Source organism: Aplidium turbinatum, chromosome 4 (assembly GCF_918807975.1).
Source record: "Aplidium turbinatum chromosome 4, kaAplTurb1.1, whole genome shotgun sequence".
NCBI classification, from domain to species: domain Eukaryota; kingdom Metazoa; phylum Chordata; class Ascidiacea; order Aplousobranchia; family Polyclinidae; genus Aplidium; species Aplidium turbinatum.
In genome coordinates this window covers 2,424,759-2,452,136 of record NC_137475.1, presented here as the reverse complement: position 1 = coordinate 2,452,136, position 27,378 = coordinate 2,424,759, and the positions used below count along the sequence as shown (strand labels likewise).

Genomic DNA, 27,378 nt, shown 5'->3' with positions numbered 1-27,378 from the left:
AATGTTTGGTAAATGTGGTTATGTGCATTCGGATAGAGGTGCATCGTTTATGTCTAAGGATTTTGTGTCTTACATGTACAGTTTGCGTATTCCTACCAGCAGAACCTCTATATACAATCCACGGGCTAATGGCCAATGCGAAAGATACAACGACGTAATTTGGACTTCTGTAAAACTTGCTTTGAAAACTCGAGATCTTCCTATTTCTAAATGGGAGTGTGTTCTACCTGATGTTTTACATTCTATGCGCTCTTTATTATGTACTGCAACAAACGTGACGCCACACGAGCGATTTTTTAATTTTCAGCGTCGTTCAAGTCTAGGTCTTTCCATACCTACTTGGGTTAAATGTCCTCAAAAGATTTTATTGAGACGACACGTTCGTGCTAGCAAGTATGAACCGCTTGTCGAAGAAGTGGAAATGACTCATGCAACTCCGAACTACGCGCACGTTCGTTTCGCGAACGGACGCGAAACCACGGTGTCAATTCGTGACATCGCTCCAACTGCTCGTGGTGGCCTTGACGAGTCGACTCTTAGTTTGCCGGATCCCGGGAGTCCAAACGAAGGGATAAACAATCCATCTGTGGAATTTCCCGAACAAATAACAACTAATAATGAGTCTGTCAATGAAGATGCACCTGCCCCGTCATCGGAAACTCATATACCGACTGATTCCAGCGAGCGCCCCATGCCCCGGCGCTCATCTCGTTCAAGGCGACCGCCAAACAGATTTGTAAATTAATTAAATGTATTTAATGTATTAGCGCCTTTAATTTTTGTTGATCCCTATTGATAATCTATGGAAGGGGTGAATGACGTGTTATTGCTTTAAGTTGCATTGTAATTTACGTTGTTGCTGATTGCTTTGTTACGTTGCCTTAAGTTCCTTTGTCGTTTTTACTGGTGTTTATTTTCAGTCTCAATTCAGTTTGCAGTTTATGTCGTCAGAACAACCTAGTTGCATTTTAGCGTAATAAACTTCTTAATGATGATGATGATGGCGTATGAGCGATATTTCCAGGCTAGATTGGAGGGCAGGAAATCTTCAGCCACTCAGCAGTCTCGTCGTCCAGGATTCTCAGACCATGCGCACCGTGTGGAGGCCGGTGGATTAGGCAGTGGTGGATGACATGGTCTGCGGTCTGTTCCGTGGCACCACACTCGCATTCTGATGAAGGAGCCAGGCCCCACTTGTGCATGTCCGAACGAAAGCGGCCGACGCCAGTTCGCAGGCGGTTAAGCCTGACCCACCCAAGCCTTGCGAGGGACATCCCTGGTGGACGGGGATCGGCGTCGGGTATGAAGTCACGGAGCGGTGAGGTGTGATTTTGCCACTCCGTGTTCCACATGTGGTTCGTCCAGTGTGCCGCACTTAAATCAAGTTCTTCTGCGTTCTTAAGTAGTTGTTGTGCGGCAGGCACAAAGGGGCGTCTTGATTTCAACCGCTGCTTTATAGGTGGTGGTCTCTTGAGTGTTGCATGGAGGAGATGGTCGGGGTCAAAAGCGCGGCGAGCGAGAGAAATCGTGGCTCCTTTACGGCGTAGCTCAGCGGGTTGGATGCCTGCTAGGATGGGTAGACAGTCCGTTGGAGTGGGACGCAGGCATCCAGTCACAGTACGCAGTGCGTCGTTGATGGCGGTATCAATCTGGTGGGTGTGAGAACTACGACACCAGACCGGCGCGCAGTACTCAGCGGTGGAATGAACAAGGGCTAGGGTAGCTGTAAGAAGAGTTTTAGCACCAGCTCCCCAGCCGGAACCCGCCAATCGCCTCAAAAGTGCGACGCGTGTAGATAGTTTTTTGCGCAGTGACTTCAAGTGCCGGCGGTACGTGAGTGACCTGTCCAGGGTTTTGCCGAGGTATGTAGGTTCGGCACAGTAGGGCAGGCGTTCCCCATCAATCTTGATGTTTATCTCACGCTGTGCCTCCCGGTTGTTAAGGTGGAAGGCCGCCGACACTGTCTTTGACTTGCTGAGCTGTAGCTTCCATTTCTGGAGGTACGCTGATAGTGTTTGCATGTCTTGGCTGAGGTTCCTCTCCACTGACTGCCAGTTTCCTGCTGAGTGCAGGAGTGCCAGGTCGTCTGCGTAAGCATATTTCCTGGAGATGGTGGGGGGCAAGTCGTAGGTGTATATGTTGAACAGGAGAGGAGCCAAGACTGAGCCCTGTGGGACGCCGTTTTTAAGTCGGCGTAGTCTGCTTCGACGACCGCTACCGGTTGTGAGGGTAAAACTGCGGTTTTGCACAAGTTCCATCATCATATGGACCATGTGTCTGTCAGGGAGCAGACGGAGTAACTTGCAGGTAAGGCTGCTATGCCATACGGTGTCATAGGCAGCCGTGAGATCAACAAACACGGCGCCAGCCTTCTTCTTAGCCGAGAAGCTGTCCTCAATGTCTTGGGTCATAAGTGTGACCTGATCTACGGTTGATCGTCCGTGTCGGAAACCAGCTTGTTCACGGGGGAGCTGCGGATCTATTATTGGTTCGACACGGGCGTAGATGAGTCTCTCGAGGATCTTGAAGGGGATGCAGAGCAGTGAGATTGGACGGTAACTCTTCGGGTCCCCTGGGGGCTTCTTCGGCTTAGGGACTGCAACCACAAGGGCTCTTCTCCAGATTCTGGGAATTCTTAGGTGGCGCAAACAGCAGGAAAGGTCTAACTTCTTAATAGAGGAATTGTAGATGGTTTCACTACACTCTTTTGAAATATGATTCCACCCCGCAACAGTCTGGTAATGTTGCATGCGATTCTAACATTCATAATGAAAATGATTTTCTGTATATTGAGGACACAAGCTCATTACTTTCCATGGCTCTATCAAACACATGATTTTTTTCTAGCTGGATATTTAGAACACAAATTTTGATCTTGTTTGTCGGGAGTAAAAAATAAAAACTTCTACAATGATGCACTTGATTCAGCATTCCTCCAGTATCTGAATCGGGGTGGCGTGACGATACTCAAACGTTCAACCGATGATCATTTTGTTTATTCAGCACATCACATGTTTGAGAAGTGGAACTTTCACTGCTGTCGAACACACGGAAGCCAAATATTTGGCATTATCAATAACCCAATGGCTGGAATTAAAGCAGCTTGCATGACGATGTCCAATAATCTTTTGAAAGCCTTTGTTCTGGACAAAAGCGACAAAGAAAAGCGACTTGGTTGTGTGAGAAAAAAAGAAAAACTTTCCACTTAAGTAGGCCAAATAGGCTACGCTGTTAAACTCTTTTTTTAAAGAAAATATGGCATTAAATTTTCCCACAGCTGACGAATAACTTTATTGACTATAGGCTACTCATCTGTTCTGATATAGTCTAGGCTGTCATTGATATCATCATCATCATCATTGTATTGTTCAAACCAGTGGACTCTTGAACAGACAGCAATTAATTCTTGTGATAATTTTTGTGATATGAGACATTTTTGTGTGTTTGGCACTTTCAAATATTTTTTTATGATGAGAAAATTTCTGCAACTGTTTGCGTAACAAAGCTTGAAACTCGAACTCATGCAAATGATACATTGCTGCAGAACAACGCTATAACTCATGCAAATGATGCATTGCAGTAGAATAATTCTAACTTTATAATTTCCGAACCTTTGTGACAAGCGGTCCTCCACTGTCTCCTTTGCATGTATCAACATGTTCTGTTGTGGTTCGGCTGGTAGCACATAACATGTTGTCGGTGTAAGGGATTGGACGGGTACGACCCCATCTGTTTTCAAGCCACTTGCTTGTAACTTCCGTGCAGCTAAAGTAAACGAAGATAATTGTTGAACTAAACAAGTTATTAAATATTAGTGCAGTAGAATTAGCATATTACAGTATATCGGCACCTCAATGAAGATAAAAAAAATTGTCGATATAGATTTATCAATATAGTTTGTCCCTATATTCCGGTTTTAGTTTGATGTAAGGGCCTGATACGTGTTATATGTGCATTCTAACCTATAGGTATGGCCACTAAATTTTACGCATTTGCGTACATTTTGGAAAAGCACAATGTAAGAAACATGCTGAAAATAAATGCTAGTTGCATCAATATGGCCTTTCTACACTGTAAGGTCAAAAGTTTAAACCAGTGTTTCTCAACCTTTTTTAGCCCAACGCCCCCTTTATAAACTGGTGAAATATTACCGCCCCCAACAAAAACGATTAATTACGAAAAGCAAATATATATTTGCGAGCATGAAAACAGTGTAGCCTACTGGTAGTAGTGGTTACGTCATAATGGAACTAGCCAGATTTTGTGATATACTGAAAAATCACTAAATTTAAATAGATGGCGTTTGCAAACAAAACGGTTGGTCAATCATATATGACGATGGTGTAAGAGACATTGTTTGGCTATCGTGCGGGCATGTAGAGCAGGGGTGCACGATTTTTTTGCTATTGCCGGCCGCATTCAGAATAGTTCTACAAAGCACGGCCGCTAGTGAGTTTTAAATGATTTTTTTAAATTTGCGATATTTAAGAGAAAAATTTATTCGTTATATCTACTAAACTTATCATACTTATACCTAATAGTGCCATGAAATATCAAACACTTTTTGAAATGAATTTATTCCGTCGGCGACATTGCAACTAGTCACTCCCTTGATTTTGCATATGAGCAGATAAAATTGCTAAGTTGAGAACCTCGCGAGATACAGTCGCACACGCAGCCTAAGTGCTTCCGAAAAGAACAAGAGTTTCTCTTGCCAATTCTTGCAACATTGGATAATCAAGTGCACTTTTTCACATTTTCGACACAGATTTTCGTCCACTTGCCTAATTGTGTGACATATGACGACGAAAATGCTGCTTTGCATTATCTCCTTTAACGGTTTTAACTACTTGACTGCATATTAGACACATCATAGTATGCGCTGTCGTCTCGATCATTAAATAATCCAACTCCCATTTGGAATTGAATACCCTTTTCTCCTCTGCTAGTGTTCTTTTTCTTAAGGACATAATGCAATGTAGCCTAATGTTACAATGAAATTGAGTTGAGGAAGAATTTTTATCTCAAAACGATTTTAACAATATAGCCAAGCCTACAAAAACTTATGATGAGAATGTTTTTCCAGCTCTTAAATTTGAAATGTTCTATAGCCTAGGCCTATAATTAAAAGGGTATTCAGTGGTTCTAGATATCCCTGTAGCCTATATTATTTAAAATACATTTCATTTTTTTAATTAAATAACTTTTTTCGTTTCAACAACAGGGCAGGCACGGCCGCCAGGCGCCAACACACGTTTATGAAATTACGTGTTAACGGCCGCATAATTATTCATCGACGGCCGCAGGTTGAACACCGTTGATGTAGAGTAAATTATCCAGACAATGATGTGACAAAATCGTTACGCTGGTCGGTAGATGAGTTAAACCAGAATGCCCCTTAATAATTAAAACGCCCCCCCTTATGCCGAGGTAATCATACCACCCCCCTGAAAAATTAAAACGCCCTCCGGGGGGCGGTACCGCCCCCGTTGAGCACCACTGGTTTAAACCTTGACAAATCACTAGCTGCTTCAAAGTTTCCAAAACGTAGCGTAGATCTACCACTGACTACAGTCGCAACAACGTCCAGGATTAAAGCGTAAATTATTGTTGAGGTAGTTTTGACTTTTTATAGGGACAGTTTTATTCTTTCCGGCGCTGACGCATTTTAATAAGCACCCGATGATCCCGACAAGGGTGAAACAGCTTGTTAAAGGTGCACGGCAATGAAAATACATGGCTTTTGTATTTGTAGATCTTTCTGAAATAAAACGTTTTTCAACAATTTTTATATTTTTTGTATTGCCATTAATTAAAAAACCTAAAAAAACTTTTTTGAACTGAATGATTCTGATTGGTCAAAATTTTTGATGACGTCATTGACTGGCAAAGCGAAATCCAAGGTCTACTATTTTGCGTGCAAACACAAGGAACAAATCGCGTAGGCTACCGAAACAGCAAACAACTTTGTGCTAAGGGAGTTTTTACGCCCTTAAAATGGTGGCTTCTTGTATGGCTCCCGGTTGTACTAACCGGGGATTCGTCAAAGGAGTATCCTTTCATCGTTTACCTCTGAATAATGACGACAAGCTGAAGAAATGGATCTCAGCTATGAAACTCAAAAACCCACCTGTAAATAAGCACTGCCGTGTGTGCAGCAATCATTTTCTGGCCAGCGATTACCAACGTGATCTACAGGCAGAGCTACGATGCACTAAGTCTAGACACCTGCTAATCCCTGAAGCTGTTTCTTCTGTCTTTGATTTTTCAAGATATGTGAAAGCCACTGTCAATACAGTACCCACAAAACCCGATCGACCTAGATACAAGTCTGTGAGTACGATCGGGCGTTTGGATCGAATAGCAAAGCGAGAAAACAACAAGACTTTGAAACAGGTCAGTAGGACAGTAAAACATTGGCAGTGTAGGCATATTAGACAACTCTGAATACATAGGCTACTTTTAGTTGATATAAACCACTTGGTTCAAGCAAATTATTTTCCTGCATTTTTTTCAATGCAAATTTTCCATCCGACTGCTGTCCGAACTGGTGTTGTCAGAAAACGAATCAGAATGATGTTATTCGCTGTCAAGTCGCCGTCTTTTTGGTTCAAAGAGAAATCCTTGTCTTGTTTCAGACATCTTGTTTATGCTCAATATACAATGACCTATGCGACGTTTCTAAGGCAAATGCATGAAGTTGTTTACTTGGTTGCCCGCCGATGACGTCACAAGACACATAGCGCCATCAGATGGCCGATTTTCATTTGGTTATATCTCCCAAACAAAAAAAATATCAAAAAATTTTTTCGAAAAATATAATACTTAACCCTTTCTGGTATTCGTGTCAAAGACACGCGAAAAGCACGAGACGGGACCATTTGGCCACGCCCTGATTAATGGGTTATAACTCAGCCGCTAAATATCGCACATTTGAGAAAATTGGCATGCACATAGTCAAATGCTTTTATTTTATATTGTAATTATTTGTTTTCGAAATAAATGCTTAGTTTGTGTATTCTGAAGACATATGTTGCAAAAAAGCTCTAAAACGCGAATTTTGCTGGCATTTAGTCATTTTATGTCCGATTTTCTTCGTTCGAATTTTAATTTTGATGATTTTGTGACCATTCAAAAAAATACTTTGAAACAAATTATTTTTTCCTACAATAAATACAGTATTTTTCATATTCATACTACATCAAGCGATTTTGAGTTTATTGTGATGAATTGCACTGATAGGTTCTCCACATGTGGTTATGGCTGCTTAGCATCGCAGTATCTCTCATGACAAATCAAGATGAATGAAAGCATAAAATAGTTGTCGCGTATCAGCCAGCAAATCATTTTTTTACATTGATTGAACCTTCGCAGATTGATTTTCTGGTTGAAAGAACTCTAGGTTATCACATTCTTTCCCAGCCAGCAAAATTGGTCCTTTTTACATTTATTTAACGTCTGCAGACGTCGAATCATTGTTGAAAGTGGTTGATTTACAGGCTGGGTTAGAAGTATAGTTAACACGATTTCCAGTCAGCTGTTTTTTCAGGCGTTTCATTTCATAACATAGAGTGTAGCTTTCATTTCAACCTGCCAAAATGTTTTAGAATCAGAAAAAAAGCTTCTTTTTGATACTTTTCAATGTAGCTAAACGTTGAAACGATATAAAAGCCAACTTTTCTGCCTGGGCTGCTGCTTTTAGCTAAATTTCCCAGACAGCAAAACCCGTCATTTTTCAGACGTTGAATCAATGTAAAAATGACTGGTTTTTCTGTCTGGGTTGTTTAACTTGAGTCTGGCAATGTCGAGACAATGTAAGAATAGTTAATTTTACTTTTACATAATTAAAAATGAAATGTACCACAATTCTGGTTCAACACACAAATAATCGTGGAGTTATGAAAAATTCAGTTTACAACCATTTAGAGAAACACAATGCTCGCTGTTCTGTTGTGAGTAGTCAGGTAGTGCTTACGCCGGGAAGATCGCTCCTTCTCAACTGTAGCCTACATGTCATGAATGGCATGACATACATAGTTTCAATATGTGCTTTGTGCAAAAAGGCATATTGCATTTGGAGCGACGATCAGAAACTTTGCCGAGATTATTTCTTTTTTTGGAATAACCCATTCCTCTGATGTCGTCTACACATAATGGTACAACGCTTTGTGGATAACTGTGGTTGATGATTCGGTTGTGATTAGCCCTGTTTTTCTTTTCAGAAGTAGCAAAGTGTAAATACTATACTAAAGTAACGGATTATTCCTAGTAGCCAAAGTTTGCCTTTCATGTTTTGAACACGTCGAATCTTTGTAAAAACTGGTCAACTTCACTTGCCGAGATTGTGCAATGACGCAACAAAAACTGCCTGGGATTTAGATAAAACGATAAATTACACTATGAGTTCCATTGCGTTTAGTTCTAAGTTTAAATGTGTGATTGATGACTTGACTCGCGGTTGACTGCGGCCACTGTGTACACAATAGCAGAAGCGATGAGTCATTTCGAGGCCGATTGCCAAAATATAGGAATTTAGACAAAATTTCTGAACAACCTGTGACAAAATGCTTATTGTGAACCACATAATGTTCCAAAAATAACTAAATTAGGTTCAAACGATGCTCAAATGATAAAAAGTAAAAGTCAAGAAATATCAGCGCTTTAGGAGAATTCCTTCTATACAAAATTTCAAAACTAGTGAAGGGCGGGACCATCAGGTCCCGGCTGATAACAGGTCGAGTTAAACACTAAAGAATCACCAAAAAAATTTTAAATTTTCATTTTAGGTCCCCTTTAAGGTTTTTAGGTGAGTACTGTAATAATTGTATATTATACAGATGGTTATTTTATTTACCTATTTTATATTTAGATTTAATACGTAGTCATTACGTTGGGTACCTGCTTGAAAAACGTTTGTCGAGTTTGATTGACGAAACGTGATAGTAAATGCACATTTTCTCTTGCGATATTTCACTTCTTGTATTGGCTTAACTTATTCATGCTTTTACTTCACAAGCCATTTTTGAAAATACAGGCTATATATACGTATAGCCTAATTTCTTGTCTTCTTGCGTTTGGGCGGTGTCCACTGTCCAGTAGCTCGTTTTTGAACTTTTTTTTTGAATTCTCTCGGGGTAGTGGGGAAATGGTGCCAATGAGTGAGAAAACAATCATGACAAAATTTGAGATTCGTAAAAAATTGTCTTCAGCTTCCTCATGGGGCTCAAAAATCGAAAAATGGGGTCAAAAACGCAATTTTTTTTTAAAATATTTTTAGTTTGGGTAGATACAATATTGTTTAGATATATCTAAATAACATAAAAAAAAATTTGAAGTCATTTGAACTATTCCTTCAGCTTCCTCACAGTTTCTGAAAATTTTCATTTTGCTGAAAATTTCACATTTTTGTTTGTGGTTACATAACTACAAACTTCGTCAGTGACGTAAATTCAAATAAAAGACGTCACTTTTTCCTACCAAATTAACCCAATTTCATTAAAAAATGACGTAACAGCTCAGGGCAGGTCTATAAAGAGAAAGACAATGACGTTTTATAGCTGGCAAAATGTCTAACGCAATTATGTATCATGTAGCCAATCACAAAAATGCGAGATTTTCAACAAAATGGAAATTTTCAGAAGCTGTGAGGAAGCTAAAGGAATAGTTCAAATGACTCCAATTTTTTTTCTTAGGCTAATTAGATATATCTAAACAATATTGTATCTACCCAAACTAAAAATATTTTTGAAAAAAATTGCGTTTTTGACCCCATTTTTCGATTGTTAGGCCCCATGAGGAAGCTGAAGACAATTTTTTACGAATCTCAAATTTTGTCATGACTGTTTTCTCACTCATTGGCACCATTTCCCCACTACCCCGAGAGAATTTAAAAAAAAAGTTCAAAAACGAGCCACCCTACTGTCCAGGCAATACTTCCAATTGTTGCAGTAAGTTAACAGTTGGTTAGAATCAGTGTTGTAAGTTGACGGCGTCAATTTGACGGCGTCAATTTGACGGCGTCAACTTTTTGTTGACGCTGAGGCTAGCGCCGTCAGTTTATTTTTAGTTGACAATAAGTCGAAGAAACGGAAGTCTCCATCTTCCTGCAATCTAAGTAGTCAGACTTGGAATTTCTAAATGTAGAGAGAAAAAAGTTTTCTCTGCCTATAAACCGTTGAATGGTAGTTTTATTAAATATAGAAGTGATAGCTCCTCCAACTATTTTGCCGATTTTGAGCGTCACGCGCCATGCGTCATTTTTCATTTCGAGTAAACGTTTTCTTTCAAGACTTGTTTTTGAAATACAACACACCAATACCACCCAGCGCTGCTGTGGAACGCATGTTTTCACTTGGAAAGGACATTATACGTCCCAAATGCAGCAGTTTGTCAGACAAACATTTTGAAATGCTTGTATTTCTACAGCAAAACACTTCCGTTTTGTAAGACCCTGGCTAAAATAGCGCTAGAAATTAGCGCTGACGCTGACTCCATCAAATTCTTTAAAAGGTGACGCAGTACTTTATGCCGTGAAGTTTTTAGGTACCGGTAATTTGCGCTCACGCTGACGCCGTCAATTTATTTCATTGACGCGTACAATACTGGTTAGAAACCAATGGATCGTCTCAAAATATGTTATAACAAGTGCACAGTTTCATTTAATGATATTAGCTTACATTACCGTAATATTACGTTATTTTACTGAATAGTATTTGTTCTTACTGTTGATCGCTTTTGATTTTGAGTTCGGCTTGATTCAAGTATACACTTGGCTTGGGACTGTTTTCATCTCCTTGTGTTAGGTTTCCCGTATGGCCAAAACCTGTAGCAACTGCCAGCACGTTCTCTACGTTTGGTTTTTTCAGTATAACGTCAGCTGCAAAGTAATATCAACAACAACAATCTGAAAAGTTTTAATTGCTGTGTATTTTTCTCTTATTTTCAGCAACACAAACTAAATTGAATTTAAGGTCTTAAAAATGTTAATTGTCGATTCTCAACAAAATCTCAGTTTGAAAACACGACTTTGGTTCAATGTCAGTCTGTCACACTGATAGATTATAGGCCTATCTAATTGTTTGAAAAATTGAGGTATCAGTGAAAGTAGATTTACCAGCTTCTCTGCAGTCGCTAGATTTGATATGACCTTGATTATTCAAATATAATTACTGAGAAGCCTTTTATATAAGATTCACCATGTTGTCAATATAGTACCTTCTTTTTCACATTTTTGTTCTTCTGTTTCATTTCCAGTTATTAACTTTTCTCTCAAGAGATATTCACGCACACAATTATCCTTCATACAAGGCAGGCAAACCGGTCTGATGTACTCTGTGTAATTCACCCAACCATACACTCCAGTTGGTTCAAACTTAAATATATCTTGTTTGTATTCCTTCCCAAGTTTTATCTTAAAAAAAACGGTTTATCCTTTGTAGCGTGCTTTGGCACTTCCACCAATTCATCTTGTAAAAGGTAATTTGCAAGTTAAGGGATTCGTCGTTGTATGCATCATAGTCGATGTGGCGTTTGATGCTCAAGCAACTATTTTATCTGGTCCATATCTGTACCATATTTGTACCAGATCTGGTCAGATCCGTACCCGATTGGATGATGTTGTATACCAAGTATAGTGGTTGTCTGGGTAGGCAAGTGCTGAGCTTTTGAATGTTACCAGCAGAGGTGGCCAATAGCGCGCTACTTTTGTAGCGCCGCTACTTTTTTGGTGAAAGTAGCGGTAGCGGCGCTACTTTTTATTTGGAGTAACGTCTGCAGTAGCGGCGCTATTTTTTTTTTTCAAAGTAGCGGGAGAGGCGCTAATAATTGCCCACCTCTGGTTACCAGCATTCCGCCACGATAACTCAGTTGGTTAATGGTTAAACGTCCGACTTTACTAACAAAGAAACTTTAAAACCAAGCGGCACTGGTTCGACTATCGGGGTGTGCGCTTGTGTAACGTATTTCAAGGGGTAAATTTCAGAACACGACCATAGAATTAACAAGAAACAAAAATTAATTTCCTGTTTTCAAAATCCATACTTTTTTTCCTTACACCTTTTCTTTCTCCGTTATCAATTCAATGTTCTAGAGTTTAATATTTTATATCAAATTCTTCATACAGCGCCACTTAGCGGATGGAATAATTCACGGACAACAAAATTTCCTCGAACAAAAACTTCACTCCGTCAATCTCGTTGACCGGACCTGCGTCAGTAGTTCAAAACCCCTACAAGTGTGCAAAACTGTCAGGATTAAGCTATCAAAGAAACTTTCTAGGTCAGAGGATAAAGATCAAGTCAATCAATATCTAATCATATCATCATATCAGTCTAGTTTTTTAAGATACTTACATAATAAACATATTCAATGAGTATTTTACCAAAAACAACAAATTACGAATTTTCTACCTCATTGAACATTTCTACAGGTTTTAAAAGATTCATTGTAAAGCATACTCATTACTCATGCAAACTGATGCCAATCCAAATCAGTTCCACCTTTTACGACACAATTTTCACTTACTCAAATGTTGCTTGTTGAATTTTCATCTTTTTATCTTGACTTTACTAAGATATACTAATAAGCGTATCCATAACAGACAACATACAAACAAAAAATTGTATCGTTTTTTAACAATACATTTAACCGATTAGCAAACCAAGAACACTTTGGCACAATGAATCACACTGGGAAAGCTGACGGAAGTTAATCGTTCAGGATCTAGTTTTTCAAAAGCTACTTCAACAATGGTACATACAACGACGAAACAGCCTCTACAAATGAAAATAAATATCAAATAAACATTTGGAAGCGTAAAGTAAATGCAAACATACCAAGGCTACGTCATAATCAAAAAGGCTTTCGTCACCATACTCTGGATGTTCAAGTACGTCTGCAGAAACAAATACTTTCACTTTCGCTTCCAGTATAACATCACGGGTTAAAGGACGTTGATGCATACCTAAAGAAAAATATGTATCATGTTACACTTTTTTTATCCATCTCTTATCACAAAATTCTAAAAATAGAAACATGTCTGTATTAACAGTGTTAAGCATGGTGATTAGGGTGGAGTAAATTTCACTTAATTAATTTTCTCTCTCAATAATTTCCATGCCTTTCAACCATTGAAATGTCATCTTAAATGCATCAAAACATTAATTTTATACTTAGTTCAAACTTCAGTTCCTCATCAATGCTTCAGATAAGAATATTTCGATGTTCAATCCACTTATTCTCAAACAACAATCCAACCAATTGCTGAAATTTACTATTTTGGATGTTGAAGTTTGTTAACTATAATGCTGTGCACAAATACCACAAAAACTATTTTTTTGCTGTTTAGTCAAATTCTACTATCAATAGAAGAAAAAGTTCTTATGGAACAGATGGAAATATGGGTCTTCTGAATCTTTCAAGCCATTAAACAGATTTCCAGCACCAGTTGAAGTGGAGATAGAGCAAATTTGAAAAGAAATGACCTTGCATGATCTTTGACCTCAGGTAGGAGCAGTGGCTCCGAGAGGGGGGGGGGAAGTCGGGCCAGTTTCCCCCCTAGCAAAACATTGTAAAGGAAAAACGAGTAGTTTTTTTGTTTTTGCACTTTTGAGGGGGCCCATTTTTAGTACGGTACTAAAGTAAAAATGTACCAACTAAATAATCAACAAATTCTTAAATGAAGTGCGTAGTTCCAAGTATTTCTCAATCATTGTAAATGTCACTCTCGATGCTTCTCATCAAGAACAAATTATTTTCGTGTTAAGGTAGGCGATGTTAACAGCTTCAAGACGTAAAATCTGAAGCTGAAATGATTTCTGTATCACTGAACGGTTTCTATTGTATTGATAGTTTCAACTTGAAAACTAGTGCTGTCTTAGCTAAGCGGGAACTATTTTTGCTTGACAACTGAACCTTAACCCTTTGTCCTGTGGGGGGGGGGGGGTCGGGTGGGACTTGGCGCTTTTCAAAGCAATATCACTAAAGAACTACGCAATCCACACCTTTGAAATTTATTGACTTTTCCTAAAAATTATTCAAGTATTTATTCCGCTTTAAATGGCATTGCTATTGTCTATAGTTTTAGAGATATGACATGATTTTCATAACATACTCGGAAAGTTTAGCCTGCTACTAGCTAGTCCTTTTGTTTTCTAATTATACGGATTAATAGGATAACTGAGCGCCGTCGTGCGTGGAACTGCGACGCAGATATCTCATGAGTTGACTTTGTTGTAAAGCATTCGACCGTAATGATTCCGCCTTTTGTTTGCAAACTCGAGTTTTGAGTTGCTTTGATTAATCTTTTAATTACATCTGGGTTTCTTTGAAATTATATCAGAGAGTAAGTATACGATATGCCATGCTGAAAAAGATGTAATTTTACATAGTTTTCTATGGCCAATACATTTTTTTTCTAACTTATAACAAGAAGCCGTACGAAAATTTCTTGACAAAACTCAGTCTATCTCACAAAACAAACAAACTGATGTGGGAAGTTTTTTGTTGATTTCTTGTCGGAAAGCAACAAGGAGTGAGTTTTTGACCCGCCAATAAACTTCTGCATGTACCGGTACACTTATATTCACATAAATATTTATGGATGTTGTTAAAACGTTTTTATAAAAACGAGAGATTGAAGGATACTGAAAAGAACTTGACATCGTCTATCTAAACTGCTCTGCTTTTGTGGAAAAACACGCGCAGCGAAATTGTTGTGCTTTGACAAACATATTGCACATACTGTATTGTCAGCAATGAATCTTTACCTAAATGGTAATTTTGCAGTTGCTTGAGAGATTACAAAATTATTTTTTCTCTACGAGCATTGAAAAGTTTTGATATATCTCAGCAGAAACACTATTAGGACCAACTCAATAATTTCAAACTTTGTTTTCAAATGTTGATCTTCAAAAGCTTATTTTCACAAAAGCTTACCTCAAAAAGGAGTAGGCATATATCATTTTCTCAATAAATTTGGATGTTTATGTCATTTGGCGCAAAGTTATTTGCTTGGTTGAAAGAATCTGAAATCAATGCCTTGTTTTTGTAACGTATCGCAACGTAACCTATCAGTCAGCCGCTTTTGAGCCTTTTTGTTATCGAATACATTTCCGTGACAAAAGATTGGCTTTTGTAATAACGCCATCAACCGCGAAGTTGCATTCTCTGACTGCATCTAAAACGCGATACCACACTCAGCAATTTTTCTAAAAAATTGTTGTACGAAATACATATCTGACAAAATAAGGGAAATATGTTGAATTGAATTATTTTTTATACGGATTGTTTTCCTTGTCTCCTAAAAGTAACTAAAAAAAAATAAAAACGATTTTTATCGTTTGGCATAAAAATATGATATTGAGGTTCACCTTGGTTTGCATGATGAAAAATGAAAATCATAACAAACAATTGCTCGAAGTGATTTTCACAGCTATTTGATCCTTCGCGATGATATCAATTGTAGTTTCTATTACATGAAAAATGTTCAAACTATTTTTTTTTAAAACTGTGGTTGATTCAAAAATATAATTCTTTGTAAATATAACTTACTTTGTTTTTGTGTTTTTACTTCGACTTTTTCACAAGCAATACTTTACACAAAACAACTTCAGTGTGAGCCTACCCAATAATGTCGATAAGTTATTTGCAACGTGAGTCGATTGACCAGAGTAGCCTCAGTGGACCAGAAAGCTGTGGCCAAAACTTGATTACTTTTATCACAAGGTTTGCACATAGGGAACAGCAATCACTTTGTTTCAAATCAGCAAATCACTGTTTGTCATTGGTTCAACGTCTGAACTAATATACAACAAAATTGGTTTTCTGGGTCTTTGGTTCGGAAAAACATCATTATGATGTATTGTTACGTGGTCTATCAGCCAGCAGTAGTTTATGCGCCTTTTGTTTTTGGTTATGTATAACAAAAGATGGCTTTTGCAGTAATGCCGTCAACCGCAAACTGCATCTAAAATGTTATTTCAAAATTTGAAGAGAAAGAAATCTTCTAATGCGTAAGAAATAGCTTGACACAAAATGCATGTCCAACAAATTAGAAAAACATGTAGAAAACCTTATCTTGCAAATCTAGTTGACAACATAAAAAAGCCGTTTCAATCGCTTAGATACAAACGTGCATTTTCAAAATATCAAAAACCTTCAATTTTGCCAAAGAAAAAAGTCAAAATTTTAGTGATTTTTTTGTATGATAATAACAATCAGCCTAAAAAAGATTTTTTTTGCAAGATTTGATATCTTGCTAAATGTATTTATTTTTCCTATCGTTATGCCACGACTTTGAGTTTGTCACGCAGAACGGGAGTTCCCTTTGGCAATGTACAAACGACCTTTTCTATAGCCTACCAATACGATTTGACTAAACGATTATTGTCACTACACTTTATCAAAATTGTTGCAAAATTATTTCATTAAAAGTGATCATTGTTGGTAGGTATGGAAACAAATCAGTTTTGTAATGCATCGTGACATAGTTTATTAGTCAGGAGTTTTAGACACTTTTTGTTTTTGAAGTGCATGAAGGTCCAAGTTGGAACGAACTCCTATCGAAGCAAGTAACTACCTTTGGATAGGTTGTGGTTCAAACACCATGTGACACCAATAGGCTACCTTACTTTTCTGTATCAACCGCTAGCTAGAAAGCAAATCAGATACTTTTTACATCGATTCAACGTCTCTAGACATTGAAACAATGTTAAAAACAAATAAATAGCTCCCTGGGATGTGCTGTAAACTGCAAAGTGTTTCTTGATCATGTATAACCAAATTGGACAGTATGAGTGTGAAAAGAAAACTGAACTGAACACAATTGTTACAAATAAAATGTTTACTAAAGCTCATTGCTTGATTTAGTTTTAATATCAAGCGATGACAGTACATTTGAAAATGTGTAGACTATAACATATGGCTCAAAAATGACTTGAAGCAGTTTATTTTGCCGTGATTTTGTCTCATTCTCTGCAAATGTTGAGACAAAGCGAAAGATTTTTGCAATGCCTCGGGCAAAACAACAAGCAAACGCAAGTCAGACGCCAATTACGATTTCATTGAAGCGTGGACGACGTCCACGCGTAAGAGATTAAAATCCAACACAATAGAATTATCCCGTCACACTCAATTATAAAGTAATTAAGAAACGATTTCTCAAGTCAAATAAAAAAATATGACCAACCATCAAATTATTTGATTTTTCAAGTTACGCTGTTGAACAAATTGCAAAAGAGTTTCGGTGCTATGTTGTCAGATAAATTATCTGCATCATGTGAAAATTTGATTGATCTATTTTGCGTAGTTTTTGAGTTACACGAGCTGAAAGTGATAGTGTCGAACCGACCCCCCTCCGCAAGTCAACTGGCCAAAATACGTCACAGGAAATAGGGTTAACTTCAAAATCTGCGTTGGCCAGGCATAGGATGTTGTATCCAACATACGTTATCTGGGAAAGTTAAAGGTATCAGTCCAAGCACGATTAAAGAAAGTAAATCCTGTATAGTTTTTGTTTATGAATCATCACCATCATATGTCATCATCTCCGTCTGCAGCAAATTGCGCATCAACATGAGTTGTTTGCTTCCAAGAGTGGCGATTTTGAGCCAGCTCGCCCAGTGTCGCCAAGTTGAGTCCGGTCCATGATTGGATGTTGTCTTGCCATCGTTTTGGTTGTCTGCCAGGTTTTCTTTTTTCTTCTACTTTTCCTTCTGTGCAAACTTTGCTGATTCCGAATTGTGATCTTTGAGTGTGGCCGAACAGTTTTAAAACTTTTGATTTTATTATTGCTGCAATTGAATGTAATTTTGTCATAGTTAAAAGATCTTCTGTTTTCTTGTGGTCAAGTAGCCTTTTGGTGGTCATGCTTTTCATGATGTGATTTTGGAAGGTAGTAATGTATCAAATGTATCAACAAACTCAAACATATCGTCGATGAGTTTGAAGTTCCATGAAAATTTCATCGTATATCTGTTGTGCAGTTGCGGGCATGTGGGACAAATTTAAACCATTTGTAGGCTACAACAATGACATTTTGGATGAGTTGGTACTTTTGACAGAAAGCCACACAGCAACTTTCAGCTGCAAACCAGAACGAACCACCCCATAACCTCTACACAAGGAATCATTGATTGCAACTTTCGAAAGGTTTTTTCAAATAGTTTTGTTATCATTTTTTTGTGTTCCGGTAGCTACCTCCAACGGTTGCGCTTTGAGAACGTGGTTTTAGCAACTACTGAAATTTGTAAAGAATTGTTTGCGCTCCAGTAGGCCTAGGCCTAGGATTGAAAAGCCTAACTATACTATACATGTTGTGCATCAATTCAGATGTCGCAAAAGTTTATCATTTGATGCTGTGATTTGTAACTTTGAATTGCAAAAAGTCCAGAAAGGGTTGAATTAAATCAGGGATGTCCAAAGTCCAGCCCGCGGGCCAACTCCGACCCACGAGACGTTTTTGTATGGCCCGCGCCTGTTGTTATACAATGTGTTATTTTTGGCCTGCAGAGTGCATACACACAAAAATCATATAAATTCAACTTGCAGTTTTCAGAAAAATTATTGTGGCTGTTGGCCCGCGAACACTTATTATCAAATCTGGCTCGCGTGGGAAAAAGTTTGGACACTCCTGAATTAAATGTTTGGTTGAACTATTTTCGTTGCCTGTATGGTGTGTTTACGAAGCTTTCTAGACAAAATAGTTTGCCTCAATGGCATTTTTGCTGCAAGTGTAATCCAGTGATTATTGATAATTTTTACATTGAACGAAGTTTTTTTCATGCTGAAGAAAGTAGGCTAATTTCAGCTTAACACGAACATGCAACGCAAGATACAAATTACAGTAGATGTATATTTGCTAAAAAATAATTATGGGGCCCAATTTTCGTATTGTTTCCCGACCAGTGCTGACTTCCCTCGGAGGCCCTGGGTAGGAGGGTCAATTTAGGGGTATAGGATAAACAAAATTATGTTCGGAGTTATTTTTTAGGCCCAAAGACAACATTACAACACCTTAAATCAAATCCAAAACATTAATTGAAATTCACTCCTCCCTAATGGTGATAGGTTATACGACCCGAATCATATATATATTTATTATCATGACGCCAGTATCCGTGCACGGACATTTTGCCGAATGAACAAATTGCCGAGAGGACTAAGTAGTGAAATCCGTTTGTGAATGAAATTTATGTGATTAGGTTATAGTAATACATAAAATACATTTGTATAATTTTGACAATTGGTCCAATTGGCAATTTGTCCAATCGGTATTCAGTCCAATCGGTATTTAGTCCTTTCGGCAATTAGTCCTTTCGGCAATTTGTCCTTTCGGCAAAATGTCCATTCGGCAAAATGTCCGGGTACCCCAGTATCCACTCTATTTTGACACTGGTAGAAATATCATGATATCATTTTGTCTTAAATGATTTGTCTGTTTCAATTGCTTCTGCATCCAGAAAATTATTCAAAAGCTTTTTGTTCTCCGACTTAACACTAGAAGCCCTGAAATATTTCCCTACCTATGAGGACGATTGCGGTCATTTTTGACCTGTTTGTATGAAACGCGTTTTTTACCGTTTTTTCTTTATTTTAGTTCAAACAGTGATATTCGTATAAAGATATGCAAAGATATACAAGGTACATTTGTTATGTTTCTTTGTTTTAATTGTGTTCGTTAAGCGTGCTGCATCATTTAATGATTTTGCTGTTATGATATTGCACAATAGGGTGGAGTGAAAATAACTTTTTCGCAAAATTCAAAAACATAGCCCCCTAAAAAGTTGCTTTTGTTCATGAAAAACACATTTGTGAAAAAAAAAAAATAATGTCTTGTTGAAGCTCAATCCACAAATCAAAGATGGCCGCCAACTTTGCTTGAAAATACAGTAAATTCATCATAACTTTGCCAATACTTGCTCAATTTTCATAATATTTCAGCAAGTTTTCTTTGTTCATGTCATAAAACACTAGAAATATATATGATGACAGCGTGAACAAATTATAACGTCACCAAATCCAATTTGGTCGCCAAATTCAGTTTTTCACATTTCCTGTCCATGTTACACACTTCTTTTTCGATTTGCTCCAACGTTTGACAGTTATATGGTTATGCTATCTTCCGTCGTGGATACGATTGTTCCTCTTAATAATAGTAAATACAGATGGAAGCTTTATTTAGTATAGTACTCATCTAGAAATTAAAAATACCTTCAATAATTCCAACAGAGTAGGATAGGACGTTTAGCCATTAAGCCCGTAGAATTAACGTTTCCAGTTCACGCCACGTGGAGGCATTCTTACATGTGAACCTTTTAGGGGACAAACCGGGGATGGAATACGTTTGTCCTACAAGGGCATTCTGGGAAGTCCAAGGGATATGAATTTCACCCCAGAATGACCTGTTCAATGCAACCTTCACTGAAATTCTAAACTTTGAAATCATCCTTGCTGTCAAACTTTGGCATTTTTCGCCTGCTTTCTAATCGAGCCCTGATGAAACCATCTCTCTTATTTTCTCCACAAACGGAGCCTGAAGCCTCTGTCACAAGCTTAACATGGCGTTCCACAGCCTGGTTATGACAGGGGAACTTTCAAATGTGAGAGGACTCATCGTGAATGGATTTGTTTTGATCATATTAATCAAATCTTCATTGCTAAGGTTCTTGGTGTGGGGAGGTTCAGTGATATCTTTAGTCTGCCGTTCAATTATTTCTATACAATTCCTAGCGTGAAGGTTCAAGGTTGGCATTCTAAAAACTCGAACTGTACTGCTGCTCTTGCGTTCTCTGGACTTCAGTATTCGCCTGAGAGCCAGTTCTCTGATACTGATGTTGTCGTCTGCCAACATTGCCAGCAGAACGTATTCAGGGTGCGCAAAAAAGGCATTTCTCTGGATAGCATTCAAAACAACTTTTTTAAGCTCATCCTCAAGATATCTGGCCTTGTCTACCATGTTGTAGACATGTTTTTCTTCATCTGTACACAAAGATGCCTTTTTAATAGAGAACCACATCGGTGCATACACTTTCAAAATAAAGGTGACAACAGTCTTCAATTCTATGGACGGTGCTTCTGTTGAAATATACAACCGCAATATCAAATGCCCTGGTACAACTAATCAGGCAAGATGGCTGACTTTAGCAAATCGCATCGCAATGCCTTTTTTGCGCAACCCTGAAAACGTTCTGCTGGCAATGTTGGCAGACGACAACATCAGTATCAGAGAACTAGTTCTTAGGCGAATACTGAAGTCCAGAGAACGCAAGAGCAGCAGTACAGTGCGAGTTTTTAGAATTCTAACCTTGAACCTACACGCTAGGCATTATACAGAAATTATTGACTGGCACTGCAATAATACGACATTTAACATTGTAAAACAAAAATAATACATTGCATAAGAAAATGCAAGAGAAAAACAGTACAACATCAAAAATATTGTGTAATCTAAGTATTGAAAGACTGCTTATCCTGCTCACATACAAAATAAGGTAGCCACTTTAACACGGAAAAACTCTGCCACTGAAATTGACTAGAATGCACCGCCAACCAATCATAAGCTACGTTTTCTATGACGTGAAAAAGAGCGAAAAGAAGATGATACAAAGCAAATCAAGTGATGGATTTTCTGTCAGCTGGTTGGCATAGGGTTATGGCTAGAAAGTCGTTATTTCATTGACGCGGGTTCGATTCCCACCACTGCTATAGCTCTTTTTTCTTCTGTAATTACCAAATAAAGTTCAAAACAAGCATGAACTCTCTGGCTGAGTGCTAGAAAGGTCACAATTGGATGGTAGCCTCTTATAACATGTTGTGATTGGTTGGCGGTTTCATTCTAATCAATTTCAGTGGCAGAATTTCTACTTGTTAAAGTGGCTACCACAAAACAACTCCACAACACAACGGATTAAGAAGAGAAATAAGTTTAGAGAACTCAGAACCAGCACTCGTGGCTCAGTGGTTATCGCCTCGGCTCTGGTGCTGGTAGCCCTGGGTTCGATTCTAGGTCAGGTCATACCAATGACTTTAAAAAGGGTACCGATTGTGTTCTTTCTACGGATAAAACGGGTAATAATCTGGTGACATATCACCCTCTTCCAATCTGCCTTTAGCCAGCATGGAAGCAGTACGGCTCATAAAATCACATGGAACCCTGTCAAGTAACCCATGTTGATGCGCAATCTGCTGCAAGCGGAGATAGCGAATGATTATTATTATTAAGTTTAGAGAAAAAGTATCCAGGCAGATTATGCAAGATGGACTAAAGCACAAAACGAGGTTATTGCACAAACCAAAACAACAATGAGTAAAACACACACATGGCAATTTAATCAAAGATGTAGACAGAGACGTAATTACGACATTTCCTAAAAATGAGTTTAACACTTAAGTTTTAATTCAGTTGAAATAAATATTTTATAAAAATAACCTAAAAAAAGAAAATGTTAGAGTTGGTCTATAACTGTTTGTATATTGTATCCTCAAACTTAAATCTATATATTTATTTAAGTTGGTTCCGTTAATATGCAAACTTCTGCATATCTGCATATTTTATTTCATGTCACATTGCATGGAAATTTTATTGATTTCTAAACCATCATGAATCTGATGAGTCAAACTGATAATGATGATGATCTGATGAGTCAAAAATAATGATGATGATGATCTGATGAGTCAAACATAATGATGATGATGATCTGATGAGTCAAACTAATAATGATGATGATTTAATGAGTCAAACTATAAAGAGATTGCGGAAAGTCAATGTATTTCAATGTATTCCACTTTTTCACGAATTATGTTCCATATTTTAAACTGATTCTCCTGACTTAAACGTTTGTATCATGCACGTTATAACCTTCGCGTTTTGTCGCTTCTACCCTTTTTTATACTTTTGTTATGTTTGGCATATATTGTTATTTCGTTGTGATGGTCAGAAATAAAAACAAACTGAACGGAATTGCATTAACGAGAAAGATGAAGCTGCTTATTCGACGCCAGCAGTTTAATTCGTGGAATAATTGAAGACAATGTACTGTACATCACATGTAAGGTTTAGAGCAGTTTTTTTCCGAACCTTTTTCTGTTCGCAACCCACTTTTGATGCAAGTTTTAATGCGCGACCCACTTTTAATACAAGTTTTATTGTGCGACCCACAATGAGATATGACATCTTTATTATGGCATATTTTCTACTGGCGTACGTACTGAATGGGACACAACACATCTAATTGTTACGTATTGTTTACATTGTTGCATAATTGTTACGTAATGATAATGCGATAATTTCCCGATCTAATAGAAAACAGGGTGCACACTGTACAATTCATGAAAAGTCAACAAATGAAGTGAAGATTAGTGATAGAGCTTACTGTTCAAGACCAAACTGTGGCTTGTGAGATCCATAGTAACGTTGGTATTTTTTAGAAAATTTTAGCATTCAGTAACATTTAGAAATGCGTTGCGACCCACCAATGGGTCGCGACCAACCATTTGGGAAGCACTGGTTTAAAGCATAGCGATCTATATACACATGCCTTGACAACGTGAAAACTGAAGGCCAATGTAATTTTGATTTTAAACTCTAAGTTAAATTGACTTTATATATATTTGAAATAATAGTTTTGAGAAACAAAATTGCCAAAGTGTGATCAGTGATCACTGAATCTCAAATCACTACAAAACTGCTAATTTTACGCTAAAACATGTTAAATTTTTCCTTATTACTAGTGTTGCCAGACGCACAAGTGAAAAAATCTTATTCGTTCCCTTATGGATCTTCTTTTGAATTGTTGGTAAATATTTTAAATTATTTAGTGATTTATCTACACTACAATGTATGCAATCTAAGCTAATAATAATGCCATAAAAACCCCGATCGAACAAACATGAAAGACCCCATACTCGAGTACTTTGATTTAAAAAAATGTAACAAACAACCATTGTTACCGAACAATGGACTAAACAACAACCACAAGAGTAAGCGCTAGAAAATAAAGTCAAAACTATTAAATTTCCAATCAGTGGTTGGTTGGTTTTAAATCTTTATCCTCGGACTGACAAAGCATGGATAGGTTATTCCAGGGTGTTTCGCATACTTGTAGAGACTTTTGACGCGGGGCCGGTTACAGAGATTGACAAAGTGAAGTTTCCGATTGTTGATGTATTGTTGCCTGGGAATTAACCCATCCATTAGGTGACGCTGAAAGGAGAGCAGTCCAAAAAACATTTGCTCAAGCGCACACCTCGAACATCGAACCAGCATCGCTTGATCTTGAAGCTTCTTAGTTCACGAAGTCATGCTCCAACTGAGCTATCGTGGCGGACAGTAATCGTAACACAAGGTAATGGGTGTTACCAACATTTCTGTTCACAACTTGTACATTGTACAATACGATACCATACCAGTGCAACGGCCTACCACTTTCGCCCCCCAGTGTGAAAACCCACCGCTTTAATGTGATTAATCCGCTTAATAATGGTGCTTACTGTATATCTTGATTTTTTAAAAATTATCCTTAGATTTGTGACAACACACTCACCAAGTGTTAGCAAGAAAAGTCCCTTCCAATAATCGTTTGTTCGATCTTGCTTGTCAAATAAATGAGCAGCAGTGAGGACCCATCTGTTGTTTATTAAGCTTCCTCCTCCAACGATGTTAGAATAAGACTGCATAACAAAATATATTTGAACCTATTATTAGCAATCACTCAATTTCAGTTTAGTTGTATGTTACCTGAAAATAAAACAAAATTAATCAACTTATCCCAGGAGTGTTCAAATTTTTTTCCAGGCACGTCAGATTTGATAATGCAAAAGTGCCCGTTGGCCAGCTTCTGATAATTTTGTTAGGTTGTAGCCTAAGCTGCATAATATTAGGTTAGATATGAGATTGATAAGATAGGTTGTATGCTACCCTACAAGTTCTACTTTTCTATCAGATATTAACACACCCAGAAACTTTGTAAAACACAGCTATGTGAATGTGAAGGATGAAATTGACGTCTTCATTTCTGTACCCATGTGAAGTCTGGTACGAGGTTAGCGAAAGACAAGCGTAAAATATTACGTAAGTGGAAGTCGCTCAGCTTTGATCTCAAGCGATTCTCTCTCGAGTTCATAATCAAGAACGCCTGCTCAGACTAAAAATTGTGAACCGCAGAAGCTCAACATTTTCTTTGCAAACTTTCGCATTTCTGAAAATTTATTTTATCCAGCGGCTGGTAAAAAGGCACGAAAGAAAAATGTTACTGTCTACTTCGGCGTAGCGGTGAAGCTCAATTAGTTGCAGGTGAGCTAGAGCCTCATCTGGGTTTAAGCAGATAGAAGTGAATAGGAATATGTCCTTTACATTTGCATTTATTTCGCAATTATGACGCAACAATGATACTAAATTTTCCGCCTTTGTTTTTGCCTGTGAGAAAATACGGTCTTTGTTAATGTATGTTATATAAAATGCAAGTTGAATTTGTATGATTTCTGTGTATCTGCGGGCCAAAAAATATATTGTGCAATGGCTTGCGCCATGCAAAAACGTTCTGCGGGCCGGATTTGGCCCGTGAGCCGGAGGTTGGACACCTCTGACTTAGCCTCTCAGTGAACTGATTAGGATACTATCTGGTTTGCTAAATCATTAAGAGTTTAACAGAATATTCTTAAATGTAAGAGATAACATGTCAGGTACCGAGGAGTCTACCTACTCACTTCTATAACCTTCTCATTGAAGAACGAAATAAGGACTTGCCACGGCCACGACCGAGCAGATGCTTTTTTTCCACCGATCACTCTGCCGGGATTCACTTTCCTTTTGACGCTTCCTACATCTCCAGCTTGACCACATTTGCTGAAGTCTTAAGAAATATAATGAGGAGTATGTTGTCTTGTAGCAATAAAATACAAAAATGAATAACCTAGGTACTTTTATCACACAATGGCAGTAAAGTAATTTATCACTCTGCAAATCACGTTTGTATCTTCTGGAATTTTGATTTAACGCCTAGTAGAGTGAACCATATACTGTATGTATATTGTATGCCCTGTTTTATGCATGCATAGCAATATCATTGCTCTGCATCGAGCTTTGTTTGTTGTACAACCATTTCAATTATTTTACTGAGCACTAAATGTGTGAGTTACAGAGGGAAGCGAGCTGCAAAATTAAACTAGTTTTTCGGTAAATGTAAAATTAAGCTACTGCAGGTAACTAGTCACACAAACAAACCTATTCTGGCGTCAGTAACTCTGTCCAGTAGTTCAGAAATTAGATAAAAGTTTTCTATGACGATATAATTCTCCAGCTTTCCATCAGCTAATCCAAGTAACTCTTCGTAAGCTTCTTTTCCTTTAGTTGTGCCGGTACTAGCGCAATCTTTACAAGAGGTGATACTGTAAAACTGTCAAGATGGCCAAGTTGTTGCTTTTCTTATGCTAGGTCAATTGTTTGGTGCAGTGAGTTTAGTTTGATAAACATATAACTTGTTGAACTTATTTTGTAAACCATTTCTCCCTAATTTACTATTCTTCTAGTCTATTGCAATCATAAACAGATTTGAAGACGAGAGAATTGCCTTATAGCACCAGGTATAGTTCTTACTGTCGGTGGATTGTCCTCACGTCCGGCTCTCATTCTTTCCACTTGCCTCTGAGGATCTCCTCCTTCATTATGTTGACCTGAAATAATAATAAAGTTGTTAATTTTAATATTTAATAATTTATAAACAATGTAAAATAATATTTTACAACAATGATATCGATTTATTTAATGATTATTGTATAATTATAAAAATAAGATAAATATAGTTGCTACTTTCTAAAACCTCTACAGCTTGTTTTAACCTAAAAGGAATAAAAATAAATATTATAGATTACACATGTACCTAATTTATTGTAATCGATGAAAGCTTGCTGGTTAGATAAAATGCTGTATGTCAAAACATCAAGAAGTAACAAAGTCGTAACAAAGAGTGAATCGTTTATTGATTGAAGTAAACATTCGCTTACCATCTGTTAAAATGAAAATGTGTCTTTCCTTCAAGGCACCACTCTTATTATCTTGTTGGTACGAAAACTCGATTTCACCTGCCAGTTCCAGGAGTGCCCGATCAGTATTAGTTCCCTTATGGATCTTCTTTTGAATTGTTGCTAAATATTTTAAACTATTTAGTGATTTATCTACACTACAATGTATGCAATCTAAGCTAATAATAATGCCATAAAAACCCCGATCGAACAAACATGGAAGACCCCATTACCGAGTTTCACCATTTTTTGGGATTATCTGTGGTGCATATCCAAATGTCTTGAGTAGGAATCGAACTTCCAACTTGATGGAAGTTTTGGACGTCCTTAACTTGAGTAAAGGTCCCCACATTCACTTAATTT

The 27,378-nt window shown here is 37.7% G+C and overlaps 1 protein-coding gene across 1 annotated transcript in view; it reads right to left on the bottom strand.

The window, feature by feature from the left end:
• LOC145768356 (complement factor B-like) overlaps positions 1-27,378 on the bottom strand; it is a 42,364-nt gene that overhangs the window by 5,679 nt on the left and 9,307 nt on the right. The window contains exons 9-18 of the mRNA XM_082579832.1: positions 26,998-27,138; positions 26,591-26,667; positions 26,219-26,390; positions 25,702-25,847; positions 24,540-24,666; positions 12,803-12,961; positions 12,149-12,204; positions 11,215-11,410; positions 10,723-10,876; positions 3,612-3,765 (exon numbers count right to left, since the gene is read on the bottom strand). Coding sequence (XP_082435958.1) covers positions 3,612-3,765; positions 10,723-10,876; positions 11,215-11,410; positions 12,149-12,204; positions 12,803-12,961; positions 24,540-24,666; positions 25,702-25,847; positions 26,219-26,390; positions 26,591-26,667; positions 26,998-27,138 — 1,382 coding nt within the window. The remainder of the gene's footprint in view (positions 1-3,611; positions 3,766-10,722; positions 10,877-11,214; positions 11,411-12,148; positions 12,205-12,802; positions 12,962-24,539; positions 24,667-25,701; positions 25,848-26,218; positions 26,391-26,590; positions 26,668-26,997; positions 27,139-27,378) is intronic.